This window comes from Anolis sagrei, chromosome Y (assembly GCF_037176765.1).
Source record: "Anolis sagrei isolate rAnoSag1 chromosome Y, rAnoSag1.mat, whole genome shotgun sequence".
Taxonomy (NCBI): Eukaryota; Metazoa; Chordata; class Lepidosauria; order Squamata; family Dactyloidae; genus Anolis; species Anolis sagrei.
In genome coordinates, this window is record NC_090035.1 from 15,186,369 (window position 1) to 15,208,245 (window position 21,877).

Here is a 21,877-nt window from a genome sequence, read left to right on the forward strand (position 1 = left end):
ACCCAAACCTTGATTTTGCCATTTTCATAAGGAATAGCAGATACTAAGGGCTTATTGTGTTATGTAATAAATGCTCTTTTGGATGATATATCTAAAATAAAAAAGACCAGCCAGATTTCTAAACCTTATATGTGTATAATACAAAAATCCAAACCTTAATGGTATGACCCATTCTTGACAAATAAATGAGACATGGAGTGAGTTGCAAAAATAATTGTTTTCTGTTTGCTTGGGAGAGTTAACCCATTAGAACAGCGTTTCTGAACCTGGGGGTTGAGACCCCTGGGGGGGGGGGGAGGTCGTAAGGGAGTATCAGGGGTCACCAAAGACCATCGGAAAACATCATGGGGGTTCTCTGTGGGAAGTTTAGCCCAATTCTATTGCTGTGGGATTCAGAATGCTCTGTGATTGTAGGTGAAGTATAAATCCCAGCAACTACAACTAAATGTCAAGGTCTATTTTCCCCAAACTCCACCAGTGTTCACATTTGGGCATACTGAGTATCCATGCCTAGTTTGGTCCAAATCCATCATTGATTGAGTCTGTAGTTCTTTCTGGATGTAGCTGAACTATAACTCCAAAACATAAGATCAGTGTCCACCAAATCCTTCCAGTTTTTCTGTTCGTCATGGGAGTTCTGTGTGCCAAGTATGGTTCAATTCCATCCTTGGTGGAGTTCAGAATGCTATTTGATTGTAGGTGAACTATAAGTCCCAGCAGCTACAACTCCCAAATGACAAAATCAACCCACTCCCAACCCCACCAGTATTCAAATTTGGGCATATCAGATATTTGTGCCAATTCCGGTCCAGTGAATGGAAATACATCCTGCATATCAGATATTTACATTACGATTCACAACAGTAGAAAAATTACAGTTATGAAGTACGTAGCAACGAAAATACTTCTATGGTTGAGAGTTACCACAACATGAGGAACTGTATTAAAGGGTCGCAGCATTAGGAAGGTTGAGAACCACTGTTTTAGAATCAGCTATTTTGAACTGACATTATTTATTTATGACCGCTGGCATGTATACTAATGACAAATCACTGTGTAGACTGTAGAAAGAAAAATAAATGCAAAAGAAAATAATCCCGAAAGATGAAGAGGTTGTTCTCTGTGTAATGTTTTAGGTGTAAAAAAATGGTCCCTGCATCAAAGCGGTTTACTGTACATCGAGCCTCAAATGTCCTCACCTTGTCCCTGAAGCGATTTGCAAATTTCAGCGGTGGCAAAATTACGAAGGTAACAGTGTGCTACAGTTGTACCTCAATGACATGTTGTAGTGCTACATATGAATGTTAAAGCATGTTACAATCAACGTACTGAAAACGAATTTAAGCATCATCTCGGCTTTGAAGCTTCAAGGCCATTTGATGCTAATCAAGGTGGCCAACTGCCATTCGATGCTAATCAAGGTAGCCAACTGCAAAGACAAGAGTTCTTTCTCCCATTCTGGACATTCCACAGATATATAAACCCCATTTGCCTTGTTTCCAACAGATCTCACAACCTCTGAGGATGCCTGCCATAGATGTGGGTGAAACGTTAGGAGAGAATGCTTCTGGAACTTGGCCATACAGCCTGGAAAACTCACAACAACCCAATAGTATAAAAAGATTTAAAAATAAATCATATTTATGATAGGAGCATTGAACGCAACTAGCAACAATGTCCATTTATTATCTTTTCTTTCATTCTTGTTTTTGTTGTTCATCTGCTCTATGAGCAAGTGTTATGTATTATTTGAGTTAAAGTCCTTGGGCAGCTAAGTTGCAATCTTTGCTCTTTGTTTAGTACTTCATCTCCCAGAATCCTCTGCCAGCATGGCCAAGTATGACAGATTCCAGGAACTCAAGTCCAGAACATCTAAAGGGCCAAAGATTAGAAACCCCTTATATAGAACTTCTGGAAATGTAATTTTTTATAATGGCTTCTTTTTATGTATATGTTATTGGTTTGCATCTATTTTAATATACTGTTAATTTTGTTAATTGAATAGTTACTTTTTAATATCTCCCATTTATGATATTTTACACTTTATAATTTTTATGTCAAATAGAGACATACTTTTAAAGGATTTGTATTTTTAAACAGATGGTAAATGAATGATTTGTCCTACTGAAGTATTTCCCAAAAAATGCAAGTATTTTTTTTTCTCTTTAGGAGGTAAAATATCCTGAGTATTTGGATATTCGGCCGTATATGTCCCAGCCAAATGGAGAGCCAATTATTTATGCATTGTATGCCGTTCTGGTCCACACTGGCTTCAGCTGTCATGCAGGACACTACTACTGTTACATTAAAGTTAGTATACCTTTAATTTCCCCCTTCATTTATTCAATATTTTCTATGTGTAGCCTCTCTACGAAGTATTCAAGGCTTTGTAAGGTTGATGACTTGCCATCTTCAGAATATTGATTCAAGTGGAGAATAGTACAGAGACAGCAAACAATAATTGGATCCAGCTGTTTAGTGTTTTCAAGTTGTCCATGACTTATTACAACCCTAAGGTGAACTTATCACCAGGTTTTCTTGGGATGAATGGTTCAGATAGAGTTGCTATTGCCTTTTTCTGAGGCTCAGTGAATGTGGCTTGTTCAAGGCCACACAGTGGGTTTTCATGGCTGAGTGGGGATTCGAACCTGGTTTCTCAGAGTCCTCTATACAATATTGGTTTAGTTTCTAGCATACCATATAAAACTATGTGATAGTAGAATTCATTCCTGACTTCTTGGAATGAAGGGACTAAATGGTTGTCGCTCCCTTGCAGCCTAGCAATCTTGCAACCACCTCCTCCCACAAGTAGAACCAAACAAAATGACTGCTAACAGAGACACTTCTGGGAGACACATGGAAGTTAGCCCCACTGTCTAGGTTTTTAGAAAGTTACCACATAGAGCTGCCTCTCGCCCACACCTCCCCCCTTCATTTTGTTAGTGCTGTCTTTACTATAAAGCAGTGGTTCCCAACCTTTTTTTTAACTAGGGTCCACTTGGACAGGGACCACTCTCCAACATTAGTATCAAAAGGGTTATGAATCAGTTTTTGGTCAACTCCAGATTCAGTTTGGTTATTTGGGGTGCTGATTCAGAAAATTGCTTTGGATAGACCACACCAGCTCTAGTTTCTGGTACAGAACATATGCCATCCAGTAGTCACAATCTGCTCGCCCACAGAAAACCATATTTAATAATCCAGAAGCAGTATAAAAACAACCACACATAGTATAATATAAAACAAATATGTAACAATCATTTGTGGTCTGAGTAGTGCACAGTTCTGAGCTCAATTCAAAATTGGTAAGAGAGGAAGAAATAACATGGAAAGAACAGGTACAGATTTTAGGAACTCACCTATTTAATTAACTGAGGTATACCTGAGCAAACAAAATCTTCTAAGTCAGGTTTTGCTGCAGACAGGTTTTCCTGGACTTGGGGTATCCTACATGGATAAATGCTTAGAGAGAGATGAGGTTGGGGTTCTTTGGCTTTAGTGTCACCTGATTTGTGAAGGCCTCAATCGAGTGCAAGTTCACCCACCCACCAGTTAGCTGGTTTAAACCCATAGCTATATTGATTTGCAAGCTGCCGAGTCCTCCTACTTCTCTAAAATAGAATTACGTGGAAGACTGACTCTCTTCCTATGACAATCTCGTCCTGTTTTTGTAAACGGTTTTTAACTAATCTGTTAAGCAAGATACTTGTTATCTTGCCTTCTTTCACTACTTGCTCTGTAGTGATAATTTCATTGTCTTCTCCCACTAGAGGGCAGTTCATCTTGCTTCTGATTGCTTTCTTCAGAACATCAAGGCATTTTCTTTCTAATGTTCACAACCCTACTGGATGTTTAGAATTCTAAGCACATTGGATTGTTGTGAAATGTTAGCCATAATAATAATAATAATAATAGTTATTATTATTATTATTATTATTATTTAAAGATCAAACTGCAAAGACTCTGGCACAAGCCAGTAAAGGTGGTCCCAGTGGGCGCAGTGCCTAAAGACCTTGGCCTGCACTTAAACACAATCGGCACTGACATCATTACCATCTGCCAGCTGCAGAAGGCCACCTTACTGAGCCCCCCTAGGGGTGAGAAAAGCAGTATATAAGTACTGTAAATAAATAAATTAAAAAATCTGCACACATTATTCACTGATACATCACACAGTCCTAGACACTTGGGAAGTGTCCGACGTGTGATCCAATACAACAGCCAGCAGAGTGATTTTGTTTGCTGTGGACTCATCTTGTTGTGTTCCAAATAATAATAATAATAATAATAATAATAATAATAATAATATAAGAATTATATATTTATATTACATGCAATATTACTAATAATATTACAGTATAGTGGTGTAGTACAATATAGTAATATATAATACTAATATTGTGCTGTGCTAATAATATAATATATTGTATATACAAATAATATTGATAATATTATAATATAATAGAATATAATAATAATAATACTACAGTATAATAAATTATATATTTCATATTATTTGTAGTACAATATGGGGATGTATGGTACTAATATTGTGCTATGCTGATGATATAATATATAATATAACTTGTAAGCCTCTCTGAGTCCCCTTCGGGGTGAGAAGGGCTTCATATAAATGTTGTAAATAAATAAATAAATAAATACATTTTATTTATTACCCACCTCTCCTGATGACTCAAGGTAAGTTGCAACACATTTAAAAACATGTGAACATAAAACAATACAATACATTGCATAGATTAAAACACACGCACATATAATATAATGCAGAAGGGGAAAACGTTATCTGTTTCTTTAGTATTGGGTTTCAGCAATTTTCGTTTGACCTTTCCAAGGATCCCTTTGTTTTGCACAACCCTCCAAACTCCAGTAGCAGAAATTCCTTGTGTGATTCAGTGATAAAAATAGCACCAGAGATGTCTAGCTGAATAAGCCTGAATGCACTTGCTTTGTTCAGCTCCCCATGCAGATCATCCATGAAGATAGTTTCAGTCTACAAACCAAACAAATAACTAGATTGGGATGTTTCCAAAGAAGGACTAGAAACCATGCGATCCAGCAGATGATGTTGGTTTATGCTGACCATGATTGATGAGAGCTGCATTGTGACAGCATCTGGAGAGCCAAATGATCCCTACTCCAGATCTAGAATTCACTTTGAATTCAGCTGAATAAAAATCAGAAAACCACAGTTTTGTAATCAGTTAAGTAATACCAAAAGACTAGGCCAAGATTGTTGAGAGTGAGTTCCTCATCGGTTCTCTCTCACACACCACATTAACTCTCTAGTCTTCTATATCTTCTAAAAGGGTATATCATAACCAGTATCATGTTTTGCTCCTAAGGAATAATAAATTTGCAGATATAATGACTTCTTTTTTCCCTATTATAGGCCAGTAATGGGCAGTGGTATCAGATGAATGACTCCACGGTTTCAAACAGTGACATCAGAACGGTATTGAATCAGCAAGCCTATGTGCTTTTTTATATCAGGTAATATCAAATATTCCTAATGGTGCTTTCCTTTATACACTGTCTTTCTATAATTTCAGCAGGCAAAGTGGGGGGGGGGGGGGGGGGGGGAGAGACTATGGTAATAAAACAGCAAAAAGTCTTGAGGCAGTTTATGCATTTACAGGTTTTATTTGGCATAGCCTTTACCCTTTGTAAATGTACATCTGATTGAAGTGGGTTTAAGTGGACATGTATGAAAGCTGATGATAAACAAGCATGGGCAAATTTTCTAACTTGGTGCTGCATTCTAGGAGGACTGGCTGCCCGGGGATGGAAGGAAGGGAAGAAAGATGGGAAAAGAGAAGGAAGGACAGACGATAGGGAGGAAGGGAAGGATGGAAGGAGAAAGAGGGAGGGAAAGGAGGGAGGTAAGGAGGAAGGAAATACAAAAGGGAAGGAAGGGTGGAACAAAGGAAGGGAAGGAGGGGGAAGGGAAAAGGGAAGGAAGAAAGGAAGAGAAGAGTGGAATAAAGGAAGGAAGTGAAGGATAAAGGAAAGAGAAGGAAGGAAAGACAAAAGGAAAAGAAGGAAGGAAGGAGAAAGAGGGAGGAAAGAGGACAGGAAGGATGAAAAAGTGGGAAGGAAGGGAAGGAAGGAAGAAGGAAAGACAAAAGGGAGGAAAGGATGAAAGGATGGAAGGAAGGAAGGGAAGAGAAAAGGAAGGACGAAAGGTTGGAAGGGAATAGAGGGAGGGAGAAAGAGGGAGGGGAGGAGGAGAGAAGGAAAAAATACAAAAAGGAAGGAAAGAGAAAGAGGGAGAGAGGGAAGGAAGGATCAAAGGACGAAAGGGTGGAAGGTGAGAAAGGGAAGGAAGGAGGAAGGAGTGATAGGACGGTGAGAGAGGAGGGCCTGTGAAAAGAGCCCAAGGGACCGTATCCGGCCCCCAGGCCTGGATTTGCCCATACCTGCTTTAAGGTGCCATGAGATTATCTTGTTTTACTGTCTCACATCACATAACAACATGAGCCTACTACTAATTGAATCTAAAAAGTAAAAGGGACTTAGCCATGTATTAAATCCATAGTCTTTTTTCCTTACTGCCTTTTGTCACTGTAAAAGAAAAGAGTTAGTGGTGTAGCCTTAGAGTCATTAATTGGGTGTTGTGGTACCAGAATGATGAGTTTTGATAGGGATGAAACCTAGTTTCAGATCTTCTTTGTAGTAGTCTAGCTTTCCTTGTTGCTGTAAAGTGAAAACCCCACTTCACAACTCTTGGAGAAAAGGGTAGGATCCAAATGTGACACATTGAATATACCATTCTAGAAAACAAGATTGAATCATGTACAATAAGTACAAGGTTGTGCAAAAAGCTCAATGAAGAGGCTCAGTTAAGAAATTGTGTCTTTTTAATGTATTTCTTTAGGTCCCATGACATGAAAAATGGCGGCGAACACATTCATTCTGCTCACACTCCAGGGCAGTCTTCTCCCCGGCCGGTCATTAATCAGCGAGTGGTCAATAATAAACAGACTTCCCCAGGATTTATTGGGCCACAGCTCCCTCCTCACATGATTAAGGTAATTCTTTCTTGTGGAGATTGACATAACGTATGCTGGTTAAGAGAGCAGGTGTTTATTGAAGGCTTCAGTTTCTAAAATTGCATTATTGCAACTGCTACTCGTTGCAACATTGATGGAAAGCAGCAACACCTGGATGTATAGGTGATAAATCTGTTGTATATCTATCTGTGCTTTAATGAAAGCATTTGATATATCCAGTCCCCAACCTTCCTTTAATCAAGGATGTTCTGACTGCAAGGATACTTCTGCCTAAGGCAACTGCATTCTTCAGTGTAGTCATCCTCAGGCTACGAGGGATCGCCTAAGCAAGGAAGCTTCATCCAAAGGAGGAGATGCATTCAGAAGATCACATCTTGGTTTGGATTCCAAATGTATGGATATAGCCTTGCGATGGTGATAGAACTAAGCCACTATGACTTCTTAAACAAAGGAACCACAATTTCCTACTTTAAAGCTAGTGAACATAGCTTTGTTTTCAACCCACAAAGATTACATTGCTCTCTGGCAGCCATAGATCGCAAAAATACAACCACAGGGTACTCAAGAAACGAAGGATAAGCCCCCCCCCCCCCCCCCCAAAATACATTGGCATTTAATTTTTTTTTTTTTTTTTTTTTTTTTTTTGCATATGATATGGGGGTGGGAGTAGCTGATGACACTATTGCTGCTAGCTAGATAGACTCAGTTCTAGTTAGGAATAGTTTGCATGGATTTTCCTTTGAAAGTGTCTTAAACTTGAGTGAATGGTATAATATGTTACACTTACTTTGTACAAGTTGCTGTCTACATACAGATCTAGACATGTTCCAGTATTTCTGAATGTATATTTTCTGATTATGTATGAGATTATGTCAAATAATTAATTTAAAAAATATTAAAATATTTAAGAAAAAGAAAGAAAGAAATAGGATACAAATGTTATATAGTATGTTAATTTATAAGGTTAATCTAAAAAAGGATTAATATGTAAAAGAAAACAATCCTCATGGTGGTGGGAACTATAAATGTTGTGTATGTATTAAAATAAACATATATAATTTAAAAAAGAAGAAGAAAGAAATGAAGGATAGGATTGTGACTATACTGAAAAATGCAGTTGCCTTATGGGAAGTATTTGCCATGGAGCAGAAGTAGCAATCAATTGCCATTAATTAACAAGGAAGAAAATAGTCCCATTGGCTTTGAAGAGGCCTTGCTTCTTCCACCACATTCCTGACTCAACAACATTGAGGTGTCCATTACGTCATCGTGGAGGAGCCGTAGGATGCTCACAAATCTGTCAGGGCACTCGATTTTTTTAGAGGATGGTCCAGAGAGCACTGCGATTCACTGTGTGGAATACCTTTACAAGGTCAATGAATGCCATGTACAGAGGTTGGTTTTGTTACATGCATTTTTCTTGGAGCTGTCATGCAGTGAAGATCATGTCCACCGTTCCTCTGGAGGGGCATTCTGGGATTCTGGGAGGGTGTCTTCTGAGACAGGTCAAAGGCGGTTTGCAAGGATTCTTGCAAGGATTTTCCCAGCAGAAGTTAGAAGGGATGTTTCCCATTGTGGTCCCTATGAATCGCACATATGGTACTTTCTGTGCCTGTGCAGAATAGCTTCGGAACCTTCTAGACATTTATTAAACATTTTGGCGGTAGCCCTGCCCATTGTCCCCTTGCAAGCATATATAGCCAGTGGGAGGGGCTACTGTCTCCAGTTCTCTTCATCCGCCGCTTCAGTAGCAGCTCAAGAACCTTTGCTCAGACCAGCTTTCCTGTGTGTTTGACTCGGACTGCCTTGACTTACTCTATTCTCATTCACCCTTTGAGCCTCGACTTGGACTGTTTTGACCCCTTCTGCCTTCTTCAATCCTAGCATCACACCTAGTTCTAGTTTGTAAATCCAGAAAATGTGATAAACCACGGTGAAGAAATCTTAACCCTTGTCAGTAGCATTTCTGAATAAAGTAAATATGGGAGAAGTGAGCTGAGAATAAGCAAAACTACTAAATGTTTTGAAATGTTAGTTGTTACACTTTCGTACACTTTCGTAATGGTTGTTCTCTTATTATTGCAGACGTCCAATCATCTGAATGGAACGGGATCCCTAAAAGAGCCTGCCAGCAGTTCTGCGATTGCTAGCAATGCCACCCTCAGCAGGCCGTCTTCTGCCCCTCCGGCCACATCCATCCCAAACTGGACAATAAACAGGCCCGCCACTGCTACCGCGCCTGACCCTTCCAAAAAGCAAAAAATAACCATCAGTATTCACAACAACAAGCTGCCTGGTCGCCAAAGTGTCTCTCATGCCAGCTGTACCTTGGACAACCTCAACAAGCCAGCCCCGTCCTCAACCATTTCCAACCCTTCTGCCGTGCAATCTACCTCAAGTGCGTCGACAGCATTGGCTGCTACCCAGGTCCCCAAACAGACAGCTCCTAGCGAACCGTCTTCCAAGCTGGTAGTGAACGGCAAGTCCAAACTCAGCCCGAGCATGCTGGTCCCTTATGGGGCTGAGTCTTCGGAAGACTCTGACGAGGAATTGAAAGGACTCGTGAAGGAGAACGGCCACTCCAAACCTTTCAATGGCATTTCGAGTGAAAAGGCATCCGCTGTGTTAGAGAGCTCCTGTTCATCATTTCACAATCCTGAGAAGGAGGTACCGCCACATGAGCCATCCAAAAATATTACAGTCGTCTTTTCCATTAGTCTGAATGATTCCCCTAAACAAAATGGACAAATATGCAATGATTCCATTTGCCAAGCAAAGCCTGTGAAATCGTCAGAAAACCCATTCTCCAAAACGAATGGATTGCCTGGAAAAGTGAGTCCATTCCCACTCTGGTTTCTGTGATTCATTGGAGTTGTGACACTAGTTCCTAGCCATCGATAACACAGATTTCATGGTCCCAGCGTGTGGTCTTGGAAACCACACGATGCAGCAGTTTTGTTGGAGTTAATCAGATTTGTGTCTGATCTGATTTGTGTTAAATAGGAGAGTGCCTGGGAGGGAAGCTTCCATTCCATCTTGGACGAGAGAGTGCCATGGCAAAAAGGCATGGATATAAAAACAAATTAAAGCCACGCTCCTCTCTAGCTGTGCCTGCTCTAGACCACATTCCCACTTCCTTCTTTTGTCATTCTTGACCCAGGGTAAACTAATACCGATGGTTAACATCTATCCAATTCTGTCACAACTAGAGTTTGAAATCCACCTCAGCGCTGGCTACAGTTGAGCATTGGCCTGGTGGAGGGAATTAAGTTAGTCAGAGAACGAGTTAGTCAGGCTGGAAGTGGAGTGAGCATCCCTCAGGTTGGTTTCCAGTTTCTAAACCACCATGGAATCTCCCTCAGAGTTATGGCTTATCAGCCCAACAGATAAAAACCTGCAGGTGTTTAGGACTTTAAATATCTTGGCCAGTGCCCTGAATTCATATTAGAAGCATATTGGCAGTTCCCTTTAAAATAGATGTTTTTGAAGGGTGTTCCTGTTAATAATCTATCTACTGCCCCTGCATTACCTGGTGGGCCACGAGCCCTAAAATATATTCCGTGGCTGGAGGTGTGTTCCATGGTTGGAGGAGAGCGAGAGAGAGAAGAAAGGAAGGAAGGAAGCCAGTGCCGTTGCCCTCACCTTTTCATTACTTCCCCAGTGCCGTTGGAGTAGAGCAAGAGAAAGAAGAGTCCCCCAAGTAACTTGGAGGGAGCTAAATATTAATTATTATTAGCTCCCTTTGCCACACATCAGTTGTAATGGGAAAGCAGCCCTTTGTAAGACCCTGCTTAGTCCCCCGTAGAATAATAATAATAGTAATAATAATAATAATAATAATAATTATTATTATTATTAAAGCCAATAGAGACAGTTTCTTGGGTCTCACGCTCCACTTTTTGATTTTTTTTCAACTTCAGCCCCTTCTTTTTTTGACACAAGTGTTAACAAAATCCACTAATAATAACATAGCCCAACCAGAAAACCTTTTTTTCTTGGTGCCTTCATTTTTAGGTCTTTTCTTGGAATTATTTGGGGTGCCAATTCAGAAAATTGCCTTGGATAGACCACATCAGCTCTAGATTATTAAATATGGTTTTCTTTGGGCGAGCAGATGGCGACTACTGGATGGCATATGTTCTGTATCAGAAACTAGAGCTGATGTGGTCTGTCCAGTGCAATGTTCTGAATCAGCACCCCAATAACCAAACTGAATCTAAAGTTGACCAAAAACTGATTCGTAACCCTTTTGGTACTTATGTTGGAGAGTAGTCCTTGGTCAAAGTGGTCCCTGGAAAAAAAAAAAGGTTGGGAACCACTGCTGTAAAGGGAAGCCCCATGATGCAATGCATGTATAAGTCTAATTGGGAACCTAGTGGTACATATACTATTGTAGGTACGTTATTTGTCATCACAAAAGGCCATAGCTGGCAGGTCACTCAAAGCTGATACTCTCAGCCATTGAGTTGATCTGGTCTTTTGCTGCCATGAGAGGCTTTGTTGATACTCCTGGGTTATGCACCTTCTTCTTGGGGTGGATTCAGCCCTATCTTTGGCAGCCATTTACCCAGTTCCCAAATCTGGGAACTACCAATCCTCAGTGTCCGTACTGTTGGGAATCAGTTCCAATTTATCGCATTTTGTGTTAAGTGTCTTCCAGCCAGATGATGTCTTCTCCTTCATTAAGGCAATACGTTTTTATTCCGATAGTAATGCTGGACCACACAGCTGGTTTTATCTGCTGCCCATCTTCAGAGGGCAATTGTGTACTGTAATTCCGACCAGGCTCCAGAGTCTTCTTTGGTCTTTTCATTCTAGGTGCTAATCTTTCTCCGTTTCTAATTAACAGGGTGCGCCCACAGGTTTGACGCCAGTTCCTGAAGACAGGATCTTAGACTCTTTCAGATACAATCAACTGAAACCCTTTTCAGGAGACATAAGGTAAAAAAAACAACATCCATGCCTTTTCTGAATTAATTTCCTTGTATTATCTCTTAGATGTTCATCAGGGCTTCAGAATGCTTTTAGGAAGTTGTCACATTAGTGCAGTGGTTCCCAACCTATGGGCTTCCAGGTGTTGGACTTCAGCTACCACCATTCCTAACAGCTGGAAAGCTGGCTGGGATTTCTGGGAGTTGGAGTCCAAAACACCTGGAGGCCCAAAGGTTGGGAATCACTGACCTTTATTAATGCAAGTATACCTCAGAGGTTTACCTATTGTTCTGTCTGCATGCTTACTTCTTTCCTCCTCAGTCATAGCAATACACTGTACTGCCACAACCTGGGAAGGTTGGGAAGTGTATGTATAGATGAGAATCATGCTGTTCCTGGTGTCGGACTACACAATTCCCACCCCTAGTTTAACAGATGCCATATTCATGGCTTTCTCTCTGGAATCGATGTGAAAATTAGGAATGGAGATAAAGCTGCCACAACACAGAATATCCTGAGTGGCAGAGGAATTGTCTGCACGACTTGCACTACTGTCTTTGCGCTTCTACTTTTTCTGGCTTAAATATGTTGACATAGCTTCAAAAATCCTGCCTCCCAGAGAAATGTAGGCCTACACTTGATCAGCTTGTAGTGCTTTCAGTTTTGGTAAGAAAAGATTACTGGCCCACTAAAGCTACAGTGCAGACTATGTTTATCAGTGCTGTATTTCTCCAGGCTGGAAGAAACAACAGAGGCACAAGGAGGGCTACACTGCAGTTCAGATGTGGACATGAGCAATGGTTTCTTGCTCTCCAGAATGGCAAAGTGGGTCACCTACAAACAGGGCTCCATCATCCAATGCAGATGATCCATGGGGTAGGGATTTAAGTGGAGACAGGGGTCATTCAGTGGACAAGGAAATCCCAAACAAATGTGTTTGTTGATCGACTGATGGAGGTGCCACGCCTTTTACAGTAGTAATCCTCAATACTTGGACATCAGGAAATGCTTAAGTTGAAGCCCAAAACGTATTCTAGTCTTGCTTATGCCATGTAGGGAAAGGAGAGAGAAACGGTCTGTGCAAAATGATAGCACATTTCAGTTTATTAAAGCCTTCCCCAGCCTAGCACTCTCCCTATGTGCTGGATCGCAACTTGTGCCATCATCTCGAGAGTAACAGATGGGAGAAGGGCAGTCTGCTAGATACTGCATATCCCCCTTTTCTTTCACTTTTGATTTCTATGGAGCTATAAACTGCCCTAAGTCCCCTAGAGGAGATAGAGCAGCATATAAATAAAGTATTATTATTAGAGTTTTTGCCACCGCGGCGCTCTGAGGCACTTTCCCTCCCCAGTCCTCCCTCCCTCCCTTTAGCCTTGAAGGGCCTTTCCTTCCTTTCCTTCACTTTATTTTAAGTTTATAAAGACTTAAAATAGTGTACAACTACTAACATAATGTATAAATATTAAAATAAATATAGCATCCCTATATCAGTGTTTTTCACTTATTGCAGGAGGTCCTGGAACATAACCCCCACAATAAGTGAGGGAACACTGAATTATTATTATTATTATTATTATTATTATTATTATTATCTATTTATTTATTTGATGTTATTTATTTATTTACAGCTTTTGTATTCCGCCCTTCTCACCCCACATGGAACTCAGGGCGGATTACAGTGTACACATATATGGCAAACATTCAATGCCAATTTTGACATACAACATATACAGACATAGACAGAGGCTATTTAACTTTTTCTGGCCGCCAGGGGAGTGGTCGCTTTCATCGTCCATCTGTGACACTGATGAAGTACTTCCGCATTCCCTGCACACTTTTTGCTGGAGTGCTTGCTGGAGTCTTTTTTTTTAATGGCCTCATAAATTAGTTAATTTAGCCTCCCCACACTTTAAGGTGGTACCTAATTTTCCTACTTGACAGATGCAACTGTCTTTCAGGTTGCAAAGGTTGATAACAGGGTACACAATTGGTTGGAAACTCACTCCAACCCGGGCTGGCTTCGAACTCATTACCTTTTGGTCAGAGTGATCTTAATGCAGCTGACACTCAGCCAGCTGCGCCACAATCCCGGTGTTAAATTTTTGCCTCTACTGCTACATTGCTAGAAATATTCAAAGTCAAAATTATAGCTGTCAATCAGGAGGTGAAGAAGGTGTGTTTTCAAATCTGTCTCACTGCATTTTTTTTTTCTGGCCAGTTCCTAATCTCTCTCGTGCTCTCTTCTTTGCAGTGCTAGTGGAACAGAAAAGCCCTTGGAAGAGGGTGGCTCTTCTGAAGAGGTCCCCTGTCCCCTCAGCAATGATGTCCAGAATCTGTTAACCCCTTCGGACCCTGAAATCACTTCTACCACAGAAGACCCCTGCGAAAGGGTTCCTTCCCAAACAGACGGCGTGCCTCTTGAGAGCCTTGGGCAGCACAGCCTTCCTTCCATCCCCCTGGGAGCGAAAGAGGACTTGCCTGGAGAAAGTAAGGTGGAGGACCACGCAGAAAAGACGAGAGGACCAAAAGAAGGGAAGGCAACTTGGGAAAAGAGCTCCGAAGCTGCCGGGGGAAACGCCGAGGCAGCAGAAAAAGGGCCACAGAGCCCTCTTTTACGGACTGACAGTGAATGTAGTTCTCTAAAGCTTGTCGCTCTGAACGTGGCAGACAAGTGCCAGGAAACGCAGGACAATGTGAAAATGTACGCGGATGCCTCGCCTACTGAAAACTCCTGCACTTTGAGGCCAAATGTGGTTGGGGAGAGTTCAAAGGATGACCAAGGAGAGAATAGTGAACCGTTTAAAGGAAACATGGACAGGCAGGAACTGAGATCCCATTCCCCCTTCAGGGAGAAAGTTTGCACCTCCAGGAAAACTGACAAAGAGCACTATCGTTCCAAAAGGAAGCACTCGGAAAGCGAGGAGGAGGCCGAGGCGACAGGAGGAGCATCTTCCCGGAGCCAGGCGGAGGGGCACCACAACAAGAAAAGGTGTTCCTACAGCAAGGAGAGAGCGAGGCCACAGGAGCACTATTGGCGCGAGCATTACAATACGAACTATTACAGGTTCCCATGCAGCCCGGATCCCGGGAGGAATTTTGGGAAATACCCCCCTTATAGATCACACAGCCGAGGGAAAACAGAGTCTGAAAGGAGCAGACATTGTTACGAACGGTCGTGGAGTCGAGAGCGATATTATCCGGATACGCCCAGGAGATGGGAAGGCTGTCGATCTTACGATTACTTTTATCCTTCCCACGTCCCCAGGTACAATCAGGATAAAAAATTCACAGACTATAACAAGTCGAGTCATGTTTACAATAGCCCCTATAAGTATGATTATCACAAAAGCAGATGGACTCATGACCAGGAAAGGAAGAGGAAATGCCAGAGTCCCGAGGGGAGCCAGGGCACCCCGGAGAAGAGGCCCCAAAAGACCGTGCAGAGTGAATCTCTGGGTGAGCAGAAAGGGCGGAAACACAAGAAGTCCAAGAAGAAGAAGAAGTTGAAAGACAAACACAGAGAAAGAGATCACAGGTTAGTGGCATAGCTGGGAGCGGGGAAACCGGCATCTAGAAAGGGTTCTCGGGCCACTGTGGCTTATGAATCCCCTCCGGGAAGCGAGCCACTGCTGTACTGGTCTGTATGTTAGTTACTCTGCTGAACTACGGTTGCTTTTGGCCTGAATACCAGTGGGGTTTGGAGGGGATGGATTTTGTCGTTGTCTCATCAATGTTGGTCAGTGTTTCTCAAACTTCCTGATGCCGCGACCCCTTAATACAGTTCCTTATGTTGTGCTGACCACCAACCATAAAATTATTTTTGTTGCTATTTCACAATTGTAATTTTACTACTGTTATGAATTGTCATGTAAATATCTCATATGCAGGATGTTAGAGCTCTTGCTGGTGGCATGTAGCTTTTGTGGTCCCAGTTCACATCCACAGCAGAATGAGGCAGGGAAGTCAAGTGTTATTCTTGTTAACTGCAGTGATTTGCATAGACAGAAGCAATAACTAGGTTCTTGTGGGTTTTTTTGGGCTATAGGGCCATGTTCTAGAGGCATTTCTCCTGACGTTTCGCCTGCATCTATGGCAAGCATCCTCAGAGGTAGTGAGGTGGATGGTTGCCTCTGAGGATGCTTGCCATAGATGCAGGCGAAACGTCAGGAGAAATGCCTCTAGAACATGGCCCTATAGCCCGAAAAAACCCACAGGAACCTAGTGATTCCAGCCATGAAAGCCTTCGACAATACATAGAAGCAATAACTTTGGTAGAGTGCTTTGTTTTTTGTGGAGATAGATGCAGGTTCAGCTTTCGGCATCCCCATTGGAATGCATCAGGTAGAAGATGGTAGACCACCTGGCTATTTTTAATTGAGAACAAGCAAACTACAGAGTTAAATAATCTTGACCTTAGAAGAGGCACGGAGCTGTGTGATAGTGCATGAAAAAGGTCCTAGAATCCATCCCTTGTCATTTCCTGGAATACATTCCAGTCTGAGGCTTTGGGGAGCCTCTATCATTTGGTACTGAGTTGTTGTATAAGGAACAGTACTGCAAAATCCAGCAATAAAACAAAACAATACAGGAATACAGTTAATCAGCTGGCTGAGAAATGCGAAGAGAGGAAGAGTGGCTCTGAAAAGAAAGCAAGCGGAGAGGCTACTTGTGCTTCCCATAGGAAGATGTGCAGAAGATCTGGGGCGGATGCTGGGGCCTCTTCTGGTTATGCCAATCTGGTCTCTGCAAAAATTGGATCCTTAGCAGGGTCGTTTCAGCTGAGGAGAGGGATTGCTTTAGTGGATTGATGAAGTCAGTAGATCCTTGGACTGGGAGTGAATTAGCCTTACTTTGCAGACTGGGTTGAGATCTCATATGAACTGTGAACCAACTAAAAGGATATTACTTTTGGTTGTAGATCACCACTGCAGAACAAGAGAGTAGATGCAGAAGCATTTTATTTATTTATTTAATGTCAAAAGCATTGCGTAAATAAGTATAGTAAAGGTTTCCCCTGACATTTAAGTCTAATCATGTCCAACTCTGGGGGTTGGTGCTCATCTCCATTTCTAAGCTGAAGAGCCGGTGCTGTCTGTAGACACCTCCAAGGTCATGTGGCCAGCATGACCCCATGGAGTGCTGTTAGCTTCCTGCAGAAGCAGTACCTATTGATCTACTCACACTTGCATGTTTTCAAACTGCTAGATTGGCAGAAGCTGGGCCTAACAGCAGGATCTCACCCTGCTCCCTGGATTCAAACCACTAACCTTTCGCTCAGCAAGTTCAGCAGATCAGTGGTTTAACCCATTGCGCCACCTGGGGGCCTATAAATAAATATAGAACTGATAAAATAGAGGGAACACAGTTAAATAATTTTTGACCAAAAATAGGCAACAGCAACCACATTGTCTGTGGTTTTTCCTCTGTGCATGAGACAGGGCATTGTGGGCAAGCATACAGATGTGGAGTTGTTTGTTCTGCTCCAGTCACACAAGGTGAAGGATTCTTCTAGGTCGTGCCATTTTCCCATGTTGTCTTTTGATTTGCCCAGTCTGTTCAGGGACTTCCAAGTTGCCCAATCTTGGTTTGCCCCTGGAAGCAGACCCTCGTGGTGGGTCATTCATTTGGGATTTCCTGGTTTAGCTGCCCAGAGGGATACTCTTGCTGTTGCTGGGGGAACATATAGAGGAGTGGTGGTTCTCGTGAAGCTTTTCCTTGATTTGAGTCTACTGGGAGGAGGCTGATAACCATGCAGTGGGTGGCTTTCACAGTGTTCTACTTTATTTCTCTCAGTTAGCAGCAACTTCCCGTTGCACATTGGGGGGTAATGCCAGGTAGCTTGTAGAGTCTATCAACATGTGTAGGTTTAAGACATCCTGTGATTATTCTGCATGTTTCATTGAGTGCTATATTCACCTGCTTCGTGTGGGCAGAATTGTGCCAAACAGGGCAGGCATACTCAGCAGTCGAGTAAGGCAAGGCCAAGGCTGATGTTGTTATATTTTTGAGTCTGTACCCCAGGCACTATCAGTAAACTTCCATGGGATGCTATTGCGGGCAGCTATTTTGTGCTTGGTGTTCATACAGTTCTCCAAATGTTAGTGTGCATTCTAAGGTGATACTGAGATATTTAGGGTGGGAACAGTGTTTGAGCTCTTGGCCTTCCCGGGTAACTTTCAATTTCTTGTTGGCTTCACGGTTACGTAGGTGGAAAAAACACATTTTTTGTGCTTTATTGGTTTTATGGAAACATTGATCCTTACCTTGGCAGCAGTATCTAGGGGTCTTAGCAGGACACACGTTAAATATTCAGGTTGATGTGGCCACCAAAGAAAAAGCCAGTAAATTGCATCAACAGAAGTGGAGTTTACAGATCAAGAGAAAGAATAGCACCGCTCTGTTCTGGTTTGGTCAGATCTCACCTGGAGCATCACAGTTGAAGGAGATTTGACCAACTGGAATATGTCTGAAAGAGATAACCCAACATGGCAAATGGTCTGCAGAACAAGCCCTTTGAGGAGGAGCCGTTGAGAGCGTTGAGTGTTTTTAGCCTGGGGAAGATTGAGGGGTGATAGCCATTTTTAAATATCTGGACGGCTTTTTTTCCCTTTTTAATGTCACTTTGATAATGTTGTTGTTGTCTGTTGTATATATTTTGATTTTATTGCTGTATTATGTTGTCCGGGCTTGGCCCCATGTAAGCCACTCCGAGTCCTCATCGGGGAGATGGTGGCGGAGTAGAAATAAAGATTATTATTATTATTATTATTATTATTATTATTATTATTATTATTATTATGGGCTGTCTCTTACATTCTACTGCTCCAGAGAATAGGATCTGGATCAGTGAATTGAAATTATAAGGGAAAATATTCCGACCACACAATAGGAAGAAATTTGTGATGGCAAGAGTGGTTCTGCCAGGCAACCTGTCAGTGGGTGCAGCTGTAGAATCCTTAACTGGCAGCAAGTGCCAATGTTATGATTTGATGTTAACACTCTATGTTGTGGCTTTTTAGAATCCCAAAATGAGTTTATAGTGGTACAAAAGCATGTGTTCAGATCTATAGCAGAGGCTGACAAGCAGGTTATGTGACTCACAACAATATGAGTCATATTTCTTGCTATAGTCCCCCCTCTCCCTGTCAGCCTCTCTCTTTCAGAGCATTTAAGACTCCTAGGAAGTAGAGATGAGTAATAAAAGAGCTCCTGCCCTCAGGCTTACAAGACAAGGCACCAGTGGGAAAAGAAATGGGGAGGGAACCAAAATGAATAGGCCAATGTCTTCCCTGCCTTTGTGGTTCACCTTTAAAATCATCACATCACTACAAGTTGGAAGGCCAAACACATGGAATGCACATCCTCCTCCTCCTCCTCCTCATTTCCCCCCACTTGTGGGACTCCAGGCATCTTAAAAAGTAAAACAATTTTACATTAAAATAGGTAAGGTATTCTAATAAGCTGCACAGGAGTTTGCTGGCTGTTTAATACATACAGGACAAATCAGGAAATCATTAAAATGTACCTGACTCCAATGCATTGGAGTGGGAATGGCCATCACCTCTTATTCAAAAAAACCAAGACTAGAGCCTGGTGTCTAATGCCAGAAAATATTTAAAACAAAGTGCATCCCTCCAAGTGTGGTGGAGGCTCCTTCTTTGGAGGCTTTTAAACAGAGGCTGGATGGCCATCCGTTGGGGATGCTTTCAGTGCAGTTTTCCTACTTCTTGGCAGAATGAGGTTGGACTGGATGGCCCACGAGGTCTCTTCCAACTCTTATGATTCTATGAAATGTTGCTTAACTCTTAATTCCGAATCGTCCCTAGCAAGTATAGCCATTATTGAAGAATGATGGGAGTTGTAACCAATGTTCGAAGGGCCCTCCTATGACTTCTTCTCCTTGCATAACTACACCCAACAATTAGGATGATGGGATGATTTAGGAAGGATATAGGGTGAAAGGGATGCCTGTACACAAGCTCAGAAAGAATGCAATGGGACAAAAATAACAAGCAGGCCACACTCTCAACTTCAGAGAAAGTCAGTGGCAAACCCCCTTTGAAGAACTCTTGCCAGGAAAAACATAGGATAGAGTTTCTATGTAGGGAAGGGACATAAGGAAAAGCTAAGCTTAACTTATATGTACCAAGCTGACCTTGATGAGACCCAAAGAATGAAGTATAAATGCAAAAATAGGGAGCTAGGATGAAGCCATAGTGCATTTCTCACTTTTATGGCCCTGTCCCATATTTTGCAGTGGGGTAAACTGAAGTACTGTCTGCCACTTGCGCTGAGTCTGATGTTTGGAAAACAATGCTCTGCAGCATTGATTTTTCTTTTTTGACGCCTTTCTGCTTCTTCCAGGCATCGCCAGGATTCTGACCCGTCGGCATCCGGTTCTGAGGCTGAGGCTCACAGGCATAAACACAAGAAAAAGAAGAAGAAAAAGAAGAAGCGTACGAAGAAATCCGAAGACTGCAGTGAAACTCCAGTCTCTTCCCTTCCAAAGCCAACAAGCTTGGAAACCAAGAATCTCAAAACCTGGGAGGCGACACAGTCTTTTTTGGAGCCTTGTAGTAAGCATGGCAGGAGCCACCAGGATGGAGACACCGCTGTTTGCCAGAAAACAAAAAGTATAGAAGGCTGCAACAGAAATGGCTCCTCCCCTTCTACAGATCATAATGTAGGTAAGTGACTCAGAAGGAAACCCCACGAGGCATCCTGGGAATGGTTTTCTGTGTTCTCCCTCATTCAGATTCCTTATATTTATCAGTATTAGATTTATGTCCCTGCCTTAGGATTGCGCCAGAATTTGTTCCCAGGGTGTTGCTGCCAGGGTTGCGTCCGTAATGTCAGTCACAGCCTTCCACATTCCAAGCAAGGGCTGGGCATCCTTCATTCACCCCAGTGGATCATTCTCAGCAAAACCTGTTGCCGTTACTATCTAAAGTCAGTAAAACATTGGTAGGCACTGTACCAACAAACGATGGGCCTCACCCATAGGCTTACGGTGTAACAGACACAATGACAAAGGAAAAAAGAGATAGCAAGGGAACAGGTGAAGAAAATACTTTGGCAGTGATGCTTATGCTTACATAATATTTTTGTATGCTGGCCAGCTTGAACAAGAGATGGATGAGAACTTCATGTTTGAGAAGTTTGAGAAGTGTTTACCAAACATCTTCACAGTTGGTTTGCTGTAAATTTTTGGCAAGTAGGGATAACTGGAACTAGCCAAATGTAATCCTGGTGTTGTGTTGCAGGATTACGGTTGCCACATACGAGGGGCGTTCATTAAAGATTTCCCCTAACCCACTTCCTGTGGACTGAAAGCAATGAAACTTGGCACAGTTATGAGTCCTAGGTGACCTAGGGACACACTTCTCTCATCTTTTTAAGCAACTGTAAACACCTCGCTTGTAGAAGTCGACAGGTTGCTCCAAAAACCATGTTGTGACTTTAGAAATCAGAGTCTCGTCATCTGAAAAATGCATTCCCTTCAAAAATAACTGCATTATTGGAAAGACGTGGAAGTCTGATAGTGTGAGATGGGGTGAATAAGGATGGGGTAGAATTTCAAAAACATAGGAGCATGCTTCCATTTGGGCAACATGTGAGCTGTGAAGTGGTGCATTGTCTTGCAGAAGGCGGACACCTTTGGTGAGCATGCCACATTGTCTCTTGGTTTGAATGGCCTCCTGCAATTTCCACAACAGTGAAGTATAGTATGCCCCAGTGATCATGGTGCCATTTGCAAGGAAATCCATCCATCCTACTCCGTGCTGGTAAAAAAAACCCTGTGAGCATGACCTTGCCTGCCGAGAGTTGGGCACGTGCCTTCTTTGGAGGCAGTGAGTCAGGATGCTTCTATTGCATCGACTGGACTTTAGTCTCAAAATCATTGTGATGGG

At 42.1% G+C, this 21,877-nt stretch overlaps 1 protein-coding gene across 2 annotated transcripts in view; it reads left to right on the forward strand.

Moving 5' to 3' along the window:
* Positions 1 to 21,877, forward strand: part of LOC137094710 (ubiquitin carboxyl-terminal hydrolase 42-like) — a 41,231-nt gene that overhangs the window by 16,632 nt on the left and 2,722 nt on the right. Inside the window, exons 9-16 of one of the 2 annotated variants that reach the window (XM_067461303.1) lie at positions 1,137 to 1,248; positions 2,170 to 2,310; positions 5,411 to 5,511; positions 6,896 to 7,049; positions 9,117 to 9,863; positions 11,881 to 11,972; positions 14,218 to 15,501; positions 20,331 to 20,653. In XM_067461303.1, the coding sequence (XP_067317404.1) occupies positions 1,137 to 1,248; positions 2,170 to 2,310; positions 5,411 to 5,511; positions 6,896 to 7,049; positions 9,117 to 9,863; positions 11,881 to 11,972; positions 14,218 to 15,501; positions 20,331 to 20,653 (2,954 nt within the window). The remainder of the gene's footprint in view (positions 1 to 1,136; positions 1,249 to 2,169; positions 2,311 to 5,410; positions 5,512 to 6,895; positions 7,050 to 9,116; positions 9,864 to 11,880; positions 11,973 to 14,217; positions 15,502 to 20,330; positions 20,654 to 21,877) is intronic. The other variant, XM_060786669.2, reaches the window with a different exon arrangement.